The following is a 13,709-nucleotide window of genomic DNA, read 5'->3' as shown; positions in this document are numbered from 1 at the left end:
CTTCCTTCCTTCCTTGCTTGCTTTATTCCTTCTTCCTTCCTTTCTTACTTTCCTTCCCTCCTTCCTTTCTTGCTCCTTCCTACCTTCCAATGCTTGCTTCCTTCCTTCCTTGCTTGCTTTATTCCTTCTTCCTTCCTTTCTTACTTTCCTTCCCTCCTTCCTTTCTTGCTCCTTCCTACCTTCCAATGCTTGCTTCCTTCCTTCCTTTCTTCCTTCCAATCCTGCTTCCTTCCTTCGTTTCATTGCTTCCTTCTTCCTTTGTTCCTTGCTTCCATCCTTGCTTGCTTCCTTCCTTTCCTTCCTTCCAATGCTTGCTTCCTTCCTTTCTTCCAATGCTACTTCCTTCCTTTCTTTGTTTCATTGCTTCCTTCTTTCTTTCGTTTCCTTGCTTCCTTCCTTCTTTCCTTTGTTTCCTTTCTTGCTTCCTTCCTTCTTTCCTTGCTTACATCCTTCAGTTCCTTCCTTGCTTGCTTCCTTTGGTTCCTTCCTTCCTGTATATTACCTTCTTTCCATGCTTGTGTCCTACTTTCCTTTACGATTTTCCTTCTTCCTTTAAAGCCTTGTGTTATCCATCATAACATCGTTGTCAGCATTTATTTTGGAATGGACTGTTTAGGGCTGAGAAATCTGGAAATGTAGGTCAGGAAAAGTCAAACATTTTCAAATAAAAACTCAGTAGGAACCCTGAGAGGTGTAGATGGGACACCTAAATCAGATCTGATGAAGCAACTAAACCACCTGTTCTTTAATCAAGTGCACAGAGATGAAAACAAAGTGACCAGCCTGATGGATATAAAACAAACGGTTTGTTTTCCTTCAGGAGGAGAACAGAACAGCAGTCGACTCTGTCCCCAAAAAGCAGCCCTCCAAGCTGGATCCTAAGGTTTACTCTCTCCTCGAACTCATCTGTGACATAAAAGCCATGGAGGAGTGTGTGCTGGAGATGAAGTTCGACACTAAAAAAGCTCCTCTGGGTCAGTCAGGCTTAGAGGGATCAAATGGAAGGGAAGGTACGCTGGGACGGATTATCAAAAACACGTAATCTTTCTACCTCCAGGAAAACTGACCCAGGAGCAGATCCGTGCCGGGTATGAAGCGCTGAAGGCTATCGAGTCGTGTTTGAAGAAAAAGGGCAGCGCCCGGAATCTGCTGGAAGCCTGCAACGCGTTTTACACCCGCATCCCTCATGACTTTGGGTAGGAAATGAAGAATCTACCGCTGTAAAGTGAGGAAAAATTCTAACAATAGAAAATATATTCTCCAGGTTAAAACCTCCCCCGATGATTAAAACGGAGCAAGAACTGAAGGAAAAAATAGCTCTGTTGGAGGTAAAACATCTCAGCCCCGTCAGTGAAAGTTTCACTCATCTGCCTCATCGTTTTAAAGCTACAATATAAAATCATAACTTTTTTTTTTTTAAGGCACTGGGTGATATCCAGATTGCAGTGAAAATGGCCCAGTCCAATGCAGACAGTGATGAGCATCCACTGGACCGTCAGTACCGCTCCCTGCAGTGCCAGCTGCAACCTTTGGACCACAGCAGCAATGAGTTCAAGGTTGGTTTGATCTGAATGATAAACGATAAAGAGCCTAAAGGTCACAATGAAGGAAAATGAGTTAAAATGTAATTTTATACATTTTATCCACTTTTTTCAACACAAGTTCTTTGTTGTTTTATCAAAATACTGACTCATTGTAGCCAGCAGGGGGAGCCAAAGAGCCTTTAATAAATAATGAATTATTTGAAGCTTCCGCAAGTCAGCCAGGTAAAAATAATGAACGTTAGTTTGAATTGATTTAATAATTTAGAAAGTTCCACGTTTAACTGTTCAGTTGTGTTTTTTTACATAAAAATTTTAATAATGATATAAAGAATAATTGAGTTTATAGCAATCATTAAGACTTTGTTAGCTTCCCTTCTGATCATTATTTTAAGTTGAATGCAATTAAATTGATCCTTTATATGGAGCTTAAAAAACAGCTTAAGAAAGGATTTGGCCAAATGTTTCTGGCATATAAATAGTCGGGCTTCTCACAGCTCCTTGAACTCTTAAAGTCATTGGGAAAACATATTTAAATGTCAAAGCATTCTGACTTAAACATGTACGGTATATAAATGCATTCTTTATCTGATGAAAATGTCTCAAACTTAGAACATTTCTATTTAAAAAAAGCATTTTTTTTTTGTTATCTCCTGCCGGCCAGTTAGTTATACGTCAGCTTGAACACCTAAATTCGGACAATTGTATATCAACGGTCATCTGTCAATCAAATCAAACAGTTGAAATAAGAATAATTTCCTTTCCCATTGAGTTCCGTCCCAGTGTTCACGGGGATGGATGTCTGTGTCTTCAGCAGGCGTAGAGCTAACAGAACTGGCAGCGTTGCGAGGCAAGGGCTCAAACATGTACGGCTGTAAGCCTTCTACACCAAACCAAGCTTCTGCCGCCCTGGCGTCCTCTTCAAAACATCTTCGTCCCCGCTTTCCTCCTCTAAATAAAAGATGTATCATGGAGGAGACTCATTCACGACCTCCGACACTAAACTCTCCTCCTCTTGCATGTTTCCTCTGTCCATAGCGTTCCTTGACAGTGTCGTTTCTAAGTCACCAATTTAGTGCTACTAGCACTAAGTTGCTAACTGGTTAGCAAGATGCTTCCGAGTTTGAATTTGAAAAAAAAAGTACATTTCTGAAATAATTTTTAAAAGCAACATTAAAAAAAAACATTGAAAGACCTTAAAACTTGGGTGGGTGATAAACACTGTCAAATTGTCAGTTTTATTTGTGTTTTTTATTTATTTTTCAGAGCTACAGTCTTATGTTTCGCCTAGCTTTTTTTCCTAGCTTTTTTTTATTGTCATTACACTGTCACAAGTACACAGGAACATTCTCTGCATATAACCCATCCCCCTGGGGAGCAGTGTGGGGTTAAGGGTCTACCCAGATTGGCAGTCTATGGGAGTGGGGCTTGAACTCAGAACCACAGGATCCTAACTTCTATGCCCTAACACAGCCCTCCCCAACCTTTTTTGAGCCACGGACTGGTTATATGAGACAATATTTTCACGGACCGGCCTTTAAAGTGTGGGGGGGTAAATACGATCAAGTAAAATGATACGACTGGCATAAAATCAAATACAAACAGCATAAAAATAAAACTCACTATTATGTTGAATTAGTGGGAGCCCTGAGCTTGTTTCTTTGAAAAAAGCCGGTCCCATCTAGGCTTAATCGGAGACGATGACACACGAAGTGTGCTCCTGATGTCTAGTCTGCTCCGTAGCTTTATTTTGGTCGCTGTAACCACAGAAAATCCCGCTTCACAAAGATAGGATGTTATAGACAGGATGAGTCTTGACCTGAATTAACCTGTGTCAAGAGGCACAGATGCACCGACTGATGTAATTGGGAGGGAATACCCCAATTTTTTTATATTTTTCAAAATAAAAAATCACTTAGACTCTGATCGTTGATAAATTATATATACATATAGTTTTTCTGTGCGGTCCGGTACCAAATGACCGATGGACCGGTACCGGTCCGCGGCCCGGAGGTTGGGGACCGCTGCCCTAACACACTAGCTCACCACTCCCCTACAAGTCAGTATAGTAAACATCCAACTTCTTCGTTGGTACAAAAAAAAAACAGCAAATGCATCAGTGCGCGTTTTCTTCTTGCGGGTGAATTGATAGATTCCTAGTCGGCCATCGAGTCAGTGTGTGATTAAGTTTGTACAAAATGCTAATTTCAGGATCCATGGCTTATAAAGGAAGAAGTTATGCTAAGTGGTTAAAAAAGGACCCAAAAAAATTAACATCCTGCTAGGTGGGGGGCCGCTGCAAATTAATGAAATGGATCAAACGGAGGGAAAAATTAGTTGTTAATGTTGAAAGTTAGGTAATTTTTTTTAATTTAACTACCAAATAATTATAAAGAAGTCGCTAATGTTACAAGGAAAGTCAAGATGGGATAAATGTTGAATTTCTCTTTGGGATTAATTGAATATTTTTAAATTGAATTGAATGAATATTATCAGTATCACTAAAAATTAAATCCACTTTTTATTAAAACTAATATAACAACTTTTTTTTTTTTATTATTATTATTATTTAGCTTCTTATTTAAATCATTTATTGGTGACGTATTCGGCTGTAGCAGAAGGTAAATGCTGCAGGGTTTGGTCCTTAAATGTGAGAGAATTGGTCCATAAAAGCGCTTCAGTTCCACGTTAACCGAGGTGTGAGAACCCGACTCTGTGGTTAGCAGCAAAAAACAAACTAATGAATGAAATCGGTTACTTGAAATCAGGTGGAAGTCACATTGAGTCGTCAGACCTCATCTTTCTGTGACTCTTTAAAGCTTCACAGCAGCAAAAAAACAGTTTCTTCCACTGTTTGAAAAACAGATTAAAGTGACAAGAACAGACAGTAAAACCTTTAGGAGGGCTGTTTTAGAACATCTTTTATTTTTCTGGCTAAGATGCAAACTTTTAGATAACTTTCTCATCTTTAGAAACATTCAGAATGTGTTCCAAGGGGGACAAGACAAGGGACTCAGACTTGCAGTCTCAGCAAACATGTCCTCTAAATCTCAGGGTTCAGTCAAAGTTGAAGCTGTTCACCAAAGTTCAGCAGGTTGAGTGCTGCTCGTAGATCAACCACAACCTCCCCAAAAGCAAGTTCACAAATCACAGTATACTTCAGAAAAGGTGGCTATGAAAACATGCACACAGCTTTATGCATGATAGCACTACACAGATACATTTACATACAATTATTCTAACAAGGACTTTAACACTTTTTAAAATCTCTTTCCTCCTCTCTTTGCGCAGCTGATAGAGAAGTACCTGCAGTCCACTCACGCCCCCACTCACTGCGACTACACCATGACGCTCCTCGACATCTTCTCTGTGGACAGAGGCGGGGAGAGCGACAGCTTCCTCTCACACTTGCATAATAAGTGGGTAGAACCAGAACTGCTGTTGATTTGGCTCCACCTGTTGGTTTTCACTTCCACTCGTTTATGTCAGCTGTTGTTGATGTGTGTTTGTGTTTTGACCAGGACTCTCCTGTGGCACGGCTCCCGTCTGACTAACTGGGTCGGCATCCTCAGTAAGGGGCTCCGAGTGGCGCCGCCGGAGGCTCCCACCACCGGTTACATGGTACTAGGGAGCGTCTTCTTTCTAAAGAATTTATTAACTTCTTTTCACTTTGAATTCTCTTTAAATGTCTTATAAAGAATTGCACATTAACGGTGTTTAGCTTAGCAGTAAAAGTAGCAAAGATAGTAGGAGTAAAATCTGAATTTTAATCAAAATCTCATGTTTTCCACAGGTTTTGGTTTTTACTGAGCCTGAATAAATGCAGAAAGCTCTAGAAACAGAGCAAGTAAATAATATTTACCGTATATTCCAGATTGGAGCTCATTCTTTACATGATCTGTTCTTTCTCCAGTTCTTCCTTCCTCTGTCTGTCCTTCCCTCCTTTGTTCCTTTCCTCCCATCTCCCTCGAGTCTTTCCTTTCCTTCTTTTCCTTTCCTCTGTAATTCTTTTTTCCTTCATTTCCTCCACTGACCCTTACACCCTTTTTCATATCCTTCATTTTTCTATTTTTCTTCCCTTCTTATTTCCTTTTCTTAATCCTTTGGTTTAGATTCCTCACATGCCAACAACCCCAATATCTACCCTCCATAACTAATGAACTTTACAGGAAAAAACGTATCAAACCTTTTTTGCTGTGAGCTCTAAATGATTTCCTCACAGACTCACATTATTGCACAGGAACTTATTGCAATTTCCTATTTCCTTTTTCCTTTTTAAAACGTTGAAACCTTTTTTCCTAGCTGGTGCCGGGCTCTGATGAGCTGAATTTCCACATTTGATCCTGTGTTGAAAGCTACCAGTGAGCCAAGCTTAAAAAAAGAAAAAAATAAATAAATGAAAGCACAGAGAGACAGGAAAGAAAAATGTTTTTGTTTCTGTGTTTGTATTGAGTGGGGGTGTATCAATTATGCTAATTTGTGCAGCAGGATTAGGAATTAGTTTCCAATATTAACATACAATTTGGATGATTGTGGGAGAAGAACAGGAAACCATGCATCTTTCTATTCTAATTCAACTAAATCAACTAACTTATTAATCTATTAATCACTAACTTGACTTTAGAGAGCGTAAAACATGCCTTTAGCTGACAGAGCAACCCACTTAAAGCAGTAAAAATATCAAGATTGTAAAGAAAATATGGGAATATTTTGCATTTAGGATAGAAAATCTTTTTTGTGTGTCAATATGCTTTATGCAGAACTCCTCAAGTGAAAAACTTTTAGGTTCACCTGGTTTAATTTAGCAAAAAGTCTTCTTTAGGGAACCTTTTCTATCTGATTATTAATGGAGAAAATAATTGACAAATCGATTTGGAAAACAATTAGCTGAAGCCTTTATTATAAAACATAAAGATAATATCTCGTTTTTTTTCCTTTTCAGTTTGGTAAAGGGATCTACTTTGCAGACATGTCTTCAAAAAGTGCCAACTACTGTCATGCCAGCCAGAGCAACCATGTGGGGTTTCTGCTGCTGTGTGAGGCGAGTAAAAATGTCTTTCCGTAACCATGAAACGTGTTTTCCTGAAGAATCCTCATTCTTTAAAACTCTTGATATTTGTCATACTGTTTGTTGAGGGACGCGTGGTGACGCCATGCTGAATGTTTTGCCCTCATGTTTAACTCGGCGCTATCATATATATCAACATGTTTGTCTGCAGGTGGCTCTGGGTGACTGTAACGAGCTGCTGGACGCCGACTATGAAGGCCATAACCTCCCTCCTGGAAAACACAGCACCAAAGGCCTGGGTCAGACCGGCCCTGACCCCAGAAACGCCGTAACGCTGTCAGTTTCTCTGATTCTGACTTCACTCTGTCATTTCCTGTCTGCCTGTGTGTTTCCCATTTACAGTTATCTGGGTAAATCAGACCTTTGCTACAGAGAATCCCAGTTTGCAGTATAGATAGAAAAACGCAGCTTGATGCTGAATTATCCGTTCTGTTATGACTCAGCCTCTGATGGCCTGAGCTGTCTTCACTCCTTTTGTTCTGCTTTTCCTCTGCAGCGTCCACTGATCCAGCAAAGCAGAGCTTTAATAGAGTAAAAAAAAAACAAACTGATGGTTAAAATCAGTCAGCATGGAGACGGTCTGTGCAGATGCTTCTAAGAACTCTAAGAATGGGCTGGTTTGGGTTTAAAGCTCCACCCTCTTAAAGGAGAAGTCCGGCCAGCAAGAAATAATCAATGGATCATTATCTATACCTAAACCTAACACGTTCGTGGTGATTTAATGAATTTAGCGTTAATCAGTAAAAAAAGTAAAACTATTTTTCCTTTCGATCACTGAGTTTGGGAGCGGCCATTTCTGGCCAAATATAATAACCCCTCCCTCCTGCCATCTTCCAGCAGTGACGTCACTGTGCGCTAAGCCTAGCGCCATTCTTTACAAGCTAAATCAATGTGAAACACATCTGCAATCAACAACAATTATTGAACGTTTCCAGAGGACTTCACCATTGAAATTCACCAGAGCTACAGTGAAACTGACAATGCCCATGAGCATGGCAGCTGGATGTTATATTACATCCGATAAAAGTAAAAAAAAATAAGTTATTTCACCTTTCCGATTCCTGATCCTCCACAGACGGGTTTGTTGTTGGCCAACTTAAGAGGGAGGATTTGCCATCGAACTTCTGGCCAGAAAAAAAACATGTAATATGTAGCCAATATTTGGAAGAAGAATGTTTTCAAGATGACTTGGATAATAGCGCATTGTGACAAACACCAGATACAGCACTGGGACTTGCTCAACAGCCGATACCGCGCCGTGACGTCACAAACCAGTAGGTGGCAGTAGAGTTCTTTGACAAACATGGATGCCTCCAGTAAAGCACATTCACATGGAAATTACTCTTAATTAAAAACACTTATTTATTGAAAAGCATGTAATAATTTCCTACTTAAAGTACTTTCAGAAGTTTGAATTCTGATTGTGGGGTAGGTCTGTGGCGTTTAGCATTCATTGAAAGTCAATGGGGATTAACACACTCGATGCGATTTTCTGCGTAGCGCTGACTGAGATAGAGCCCGAGTCTATTTTAGTCACAGGAACCAGCTGCAATTTCATCTCCGTCTGACAGGAAGAGAGACGTGGTTACAAAGTAAAACACATGAACATACAGGATAAAATCTTAATCGCACAGGGAATGAGTCCGATTTGGAGCCGAACAGCGGACATAAAGCAGGCGGTACGGATTCATGCAAAAACAATCAGTAAAATAAAAAAAGAATACTTTACCCATGATAGGATTTCAAGAGAACAGAAAATGGATAAAGTAGTGATCCTCTTTGAGCCTCTCAAAACCAATAGGACAGTGCAGGACAACGACAAAAGGCTGTAGGAAAATAATAATCCTTTAAGCCTCGGAAAAAAAAAAAACAATGAGGGGCAGACAGTGCAGGTAAGCTCAGCTCATCACTCTCCCCTCTGTGAAAAATAAAAACTCAACTTCACAGATTTCTCCCCGAGAATCACCTCTCTGCTTCATCCAGTATCGATTGAAACCGTCCCACAGCCTTTTTTGCTGTGTTTTCCTTTCCTTTAAACATAGTTCCCATTATATATTTTTTTAAATATAGGCCTATAAAAATATCTGTTCGGGTTTAAGAGTCGGCTTTTCAGAAGAATTTTTCATAATCTTTCCCAGTCGAATGTGGAAAATTGCTTCAATTCATGAAGCACAGAGGCTGAAAAGAAGAAAATCTGCACAGATCAAGATCTGCTCTCCCTGCATAGTCTGAGCCTCTCTATACGCACTGCAGTCAGCGCGCCGTGGAAAAAAAAAAACGGATCGGAGATTAAAAAGTTGTACGCAACCGGTGTGACCCGGGCTTAGACCTCATGCTAGAAGCTTCATGCTGTTGATCTTTTAGCGTCAAGCTCTAATCCTACCTGGATGTTTAATAAGTTTGCCCACCATAAATATGATTTCAACATCTTTGAGAGAAGGTTTCTAATCGTTAATGATAATCACGTCCTTTTAAGGATTTCTTCAGACATTTGTCCAGCCGTGTCGATAGGCAGAATGGTGGCCGTTCATGTCTGAATCACAACTAAAATAGTTCACTAAATCACTGTTGTTTAGATGTCATTGAAATGCCTCCTAAGTTAACATTACGTTATGAAATATTTTATGAATTTTTATCTTTTCTTGAATCCACATGGCTTACAGCTAATGAGAGGCACAAACATCAAGAGGGGAATAAGTGATTCTAGCTGGGTGATAATCTGGTCATTCTCATTTGCTTTGCGTTGCTCCATGTCAGAAAAATCCAATAAAATCCAGAGGTTTTATTTTTCTATTATAATAAAGAGGCTTTAGCACGGTTTAATAAAGGTTTCATGACACAATTGGAAACTTATTTTAACTTAAATTTGCGAACCGTTTCTTTTGAAATTTGAGATCATTACATAAAAACTACAAACCATATATAAACAAACATTGGGCGCTTTTAAATGTTTTTATTAAACTATATTTAATTATGGCGTTTATGTTTCAGTTTACCCCCCCCCATAAAGGAAACTTCCTGCTTTGTTTATGTTTGTATTCTTTGAATGTCTTCAAAATATTAGTTTCCCTGAAGGTTATGTAATCTACATGTTTAAATGACAATAATATTCCAAGACATTTATTCGTTGTTTGCTGTTAGAGGAAATTAGAGAATAGATGAAGTATCAGTTTAAATATTTGCTTTCTTCTCCAAACTAAATGTTTCTCTGTGTAAAATAAGGCGGCGTTTTGTGTCCGTCTGACACCCTGTCTGTGTTTCCTTCTCCATAAGGAATGGGATGACGGTTCCGATGGGTCCCGGCGTTAAAACAAAGGTTAGCAACCCCGGCGGTTATTCGCTGCTCTACAACGAGTTCATCGTTTACAACCCAGCTCAGACCCGGATGAGGTACCTGCTGCGGATCCAGTTCAACTACGCCTCGCTGTGGTGAAGAGCCGTCTGACCACGTTCCGTCTAGAAGCTCCATCCTCCTTTTGTTTACGGGGAAATCTTCTTTTTGGGTTTTTTTTTCTCCCACTGTTGGTTCTGGGGATCTACTGACACTTGAACAGGCTCCTGTTGCTAGGCAGATTACAGATAGGTTTACTTTCTACTTGGGACTTGAAGTAATTCAGTAAGGAATAATTGATCAACAGGTGGCGCAATAGTGCAGCAGCATTTAAAATAAAAACATTTTTACTGAAGTTTGGATTCATTTATAGTTTATTAATAAAATGTTCTGTTGAATAACTTTCTAATATCTACCTAATAAAAATCAACATTTACCACTGAATGGAATTAAAGCCTTATGAGAGTTAACTGAATATCTGTTGGATTTTAACCCATTGAGGTTTCCCTAAAGATTTAACAGTTATTAATAATAGCCTTAAAGGTCTGAGGTTAAAATGGCTCAGTTAAAAAGGGAACATTAAAGCTGGAACCGTTTCTGCTGTGCGGTTTTATTGGTTGCTCCTCTCACATCCCTGTGCTGCTGCAGCTCACCGAGTATTTTAGCCTTTTTGTTCAGTAGAGCTACACTGAGGGTTTCTAAAACTGCATGGATGGTGCCTGACATGAAGGGGGAAACAAATTGCACTACACCTCATTTATGTTGCTTTTTTTATTCATTTGTCCTTAAAATAAAAGCTTTTTCATGCCATCCTGCTTTATTTGTCCTTGCTCAAACACAATATGCAGTACACCTGCTTTAGAATGTATGAAGCCTTAAATAAAGTGTAATTAAAAATAATCTTCATTTTTGTAAATGTCAAAGAAAAAAAAGAAAAGCTCAGCATTTGATAGTTTTAGTTTGTTTACATTGCGTTGCATGGAGCTTCATCTCTTCCCCAGCAGGTAGAGGAAGATGAGGATTATGTCCAGGTAGATCATGAGCGCAGCATTGATGTATTCCTCTGGACTTAGCCGGTAGCTCATCTTTCCCATCATCAGCTGACAGTCGATCATCAGGAACTGAGGCGGGAAGGGAAAGTTTTTAATGCATCGCAGCTTTATTATAAGAATGATCCATCGTTCTACACAAACGGCAGTCCTGGTGTCTAATATCCTTCCCAGCTCTCCCATTAAGGCTTTTATGTTGAATTTTATTTGGCTTAACGTATTAACGGAAGCTCTTATTTTGAAGTATTTATGAAGTATTTTATCATATCAATAAATTAGAACATTTGAGGATTTATATGGATTTCATAATGAGAATATCTAAAAGCAAATAAAAAAAGTTGGTGACCCCTGCTGTAGACCATAGATGTGATGTATTCATGTATTTTTAGAACTGATCAAGCGAACACATTTTGCTATGTGATCCTGTAAAACAAGCCTTTCTATCAGTTATGAAATTAATGAATAGAAATAGTTTTGTGTTATACTTAATAAACTATAATAATAAACTATGATAATATACATCAGTGAGTTAAATTATTAATTTTGTAAACCAAAAATAACCTTTGTTGATTCAGCTTTATACAGTGTTTACAATTGATTCAATTTACAAAGTTAAGCTTCATTTAGTGGTTTAAATCAAACTTCATGATTTTAAGGGAATGCATAAAACGCTTCATTAAGTAATCTTTAAATAGAAAGCTGTAAGTTCCTATAAAGTGACCTATAGGTGTAAAGCAAATTATTTATGGCTTCCTGGAGTTTTTTATTTATTTACATTTAGCTTTCTGTCATTAGAATAATTAGGTTTATTTACAGCTAGGGCTGAAACAATAAGATTAATCGATCGAAGAATCGTGAACTGATTTAGTAATCGATCAATCATTAACAGGAGTATAGACTCTAAAACATTAATTTAGCTAAGAGAGAAACCCACCTTGTAAAAAATATATGTAAACATTTAGCATTTAACATAAAAAATACTTTAATGTGTGTCAATATGCTCTATGCAGAACTCCTCCAGTGGAAAAGTTTAGTTTCACCTGGTTTAATTTCATAAAAAGTCTTCTTAGAGGAGCCTTTGGCTATCTGATTATTAATTGATTAATCAATTTGCAAATTCTTCGTCATTGCAGCCCTAATTACGGCCTGTTATTTCATTTCTGCTCTTACCAGAGAATACAGCAGCGCTCCAAGACATCCGTAGACGATGCTGGAGACGTGGGAGTAGTAGAAGGTGCAGAAGAACCCAAACATGATAAAGTCCACAGCCAGGATCAACAGAACTCCGTAATAAATGGTGAAATCATAACGCGTCTGGATCAAAGAAGAAAAGGTTAAAAGAAGACAGTCATATGCTTGGAGCAGTAATTAACAGCAGCTGGGTTTATCTTTTAAATAATGTTTTTAAAGAGTAAATCATCTAAGGAAAAATAACTTATTTTAGATACTAATCTAAAATATACCAGAAACAAAGAAACATCTACCTATCAATGAATCAACAACTCCCTTCATGTTAATCATCTTTGATGCCACTGAAATGTACCTTTTTTTTCCTTTAAAAAGAATTTAAATGATTCACTTATGGCTTTATCATCATTGAACATGGACTACAAAACTGCTGCAAGAGAAAAACAAAGTCTGGTTTCAATATTTTGCTCTCATGCAGACTCCCAGTTCCCAACACACTGTATTAAAGGGCAGAGGTGGGTAACTAGTTACATTTACTTGAGTAAAATTTAAGAAAGGTTTAGTTTTAACTGTACTCTTTACTTTTATTTAAATAATAGAATAGAATAATATAGAGAAGAATAGAAAATCCCTTTATTGTCCCACAGTGGGGAAATTCTGGTGTTAAAAGGAGCAAAAAGATTATAATATAAAAACCTGCACCTGGAGAATAATTGATATATAAATAATTGAATACACATATAATGTAATAAAAATATGTATTTTATTATAATAATATTCTTGTAAGCATATCACTACACTTGTGTTTATCATGCAGTGATTTAACCAGTGTGAGTAATTTGAGCTTTTCAGTGATTGGGTGAAAAAACAGTAAACAGTAGGTATTGTAGCTGGAGATTCTTTATCTATTACTGACATATATATTTGTAATCTAATGTCAGGAATGTTTTCTTATAGATTTGATTGATGCAATAAGATTTATTTTGCAATCCTGTCATTTATTTGTCATTTTTGAACTATATTTTATTACTTTGAAATCATACAATTTGCACATAAGTATCTTTTTAATTACATGATTTTAAACATTACGATTACAACAGATACTCTACTTGAGTAGCCATTTTACTAAGTACCTTTTACCTTTACTTAAGTAATTTCTTGAATGACTGCTTTATACTTTTCCTGAAGTAGAAAATCAAACCTTTTCTGTTCATATTTTATACTAGGATTTCCATAAAGTTCTAAACCCTGCAGAAAATTGTTGAAATTTAAGTCTTGAAAGTGTTTAATTGAAATAAAAAATGTGCAGAACGCTGTTAATTTGCTCAATCTGGATGGTTTTGATGTTGGTCTGGGCTCACGATAGCTTTCCTTATAGAGGGCCCGCTTTGGTTGACTGAAAACAACCTCTATCAGGATACCTAGACTCCATATATAAGTATTAGACAGACCTAAAATGGATGTTTGGAAGAAGAACTTAAATTGTTTAAAACTTCTCGGCTCCATAGGAGTAACTCTGTTTTATAAACAGC

At 37.8% G+C, this 13,709-nt stretch overlaps 2 protein-coding genes across 2 annotated transcripts in view; one reads left to right on the top strand and one right to left on the bottom strand.

Annotated features, from left to right (window-relative positions):
• parp2 (poly(ADP-ribose) polymerase 2) overlaps positions 1–10,701 on the top strand; it is a 22,048-nt gene extending 11,347 nt beyond the window's left edge. The window contains 10 exon segments of the mRNA XM_015399530.1: positions 727–740; positions 821–974; positions 1,058–1,196; positions 1,265–1,328; positions 1,422–1,556; positions 4,833–4,960; positions 5,063–5,162; positions 6,484–6,582; positions 6,761–6,885; positions 9,883–10,701. Of these exon segments, the coding sequence (XP_015255016.1) occupies positions 727–740; positions 821–974; positions 1,058–1,196; positions 1,265–1,328; positions 1,422–1,556; positions 4,833–4,960; positions 5,063–5,162; positions 6,484–6,582; positions 6,761–6,885; positions 9,883–10,042 (1,118 nt within the window). The 3' untranslated portion in view covers positions 10,043–10,701.
• Positions 10,702–10,888: 187 nt separating this feature from the next.
• LOC107100867 (protein lifeguard 1-like) overlaps positions 10,889–13,709 on the bottom strand; it is a 5,665-nt gene continuing 2,844 nt past the window's right edge. The window contains exons 5-6 of the mRNA XM_015399529.1: positions 12,160–12,303; positions 10,889–11,061 (exon numbers count right to left, since the gene is read on the bottom strand). Coding sequence (XP_015255015.1) covers positions 10,927–11,061; positions 12,160–12,303 — 279 coding nt within the window. The 3' untranslated portion in view covers positions 10,889–10,926. The remainder of the gene's footprint in view (positions 11,062–12,159; positions 12,304–13,709) is intronic.

Source organism: Cyprinodon variegatus, unplaced genomic scaffold (genome assembly GCF_000732505.1).
Source record: "Cyprinodon variegatus isolate N-32 unplaced genomic scaffold, C_variegatus-1.0 Scaffold1022, whole genome shotgun sequence".
NCBI lineage: Eukaryota > Metazoa > Chordata > Actinopteri > Cyprinodontiformes > Cyprinodontidae > Cyprinodon > Cyprinodon variegatus.
Note: the sequence above shows the minus strand (reverse complement) of the source record. Positions and strands in the feature narration are given on the sequence as shown.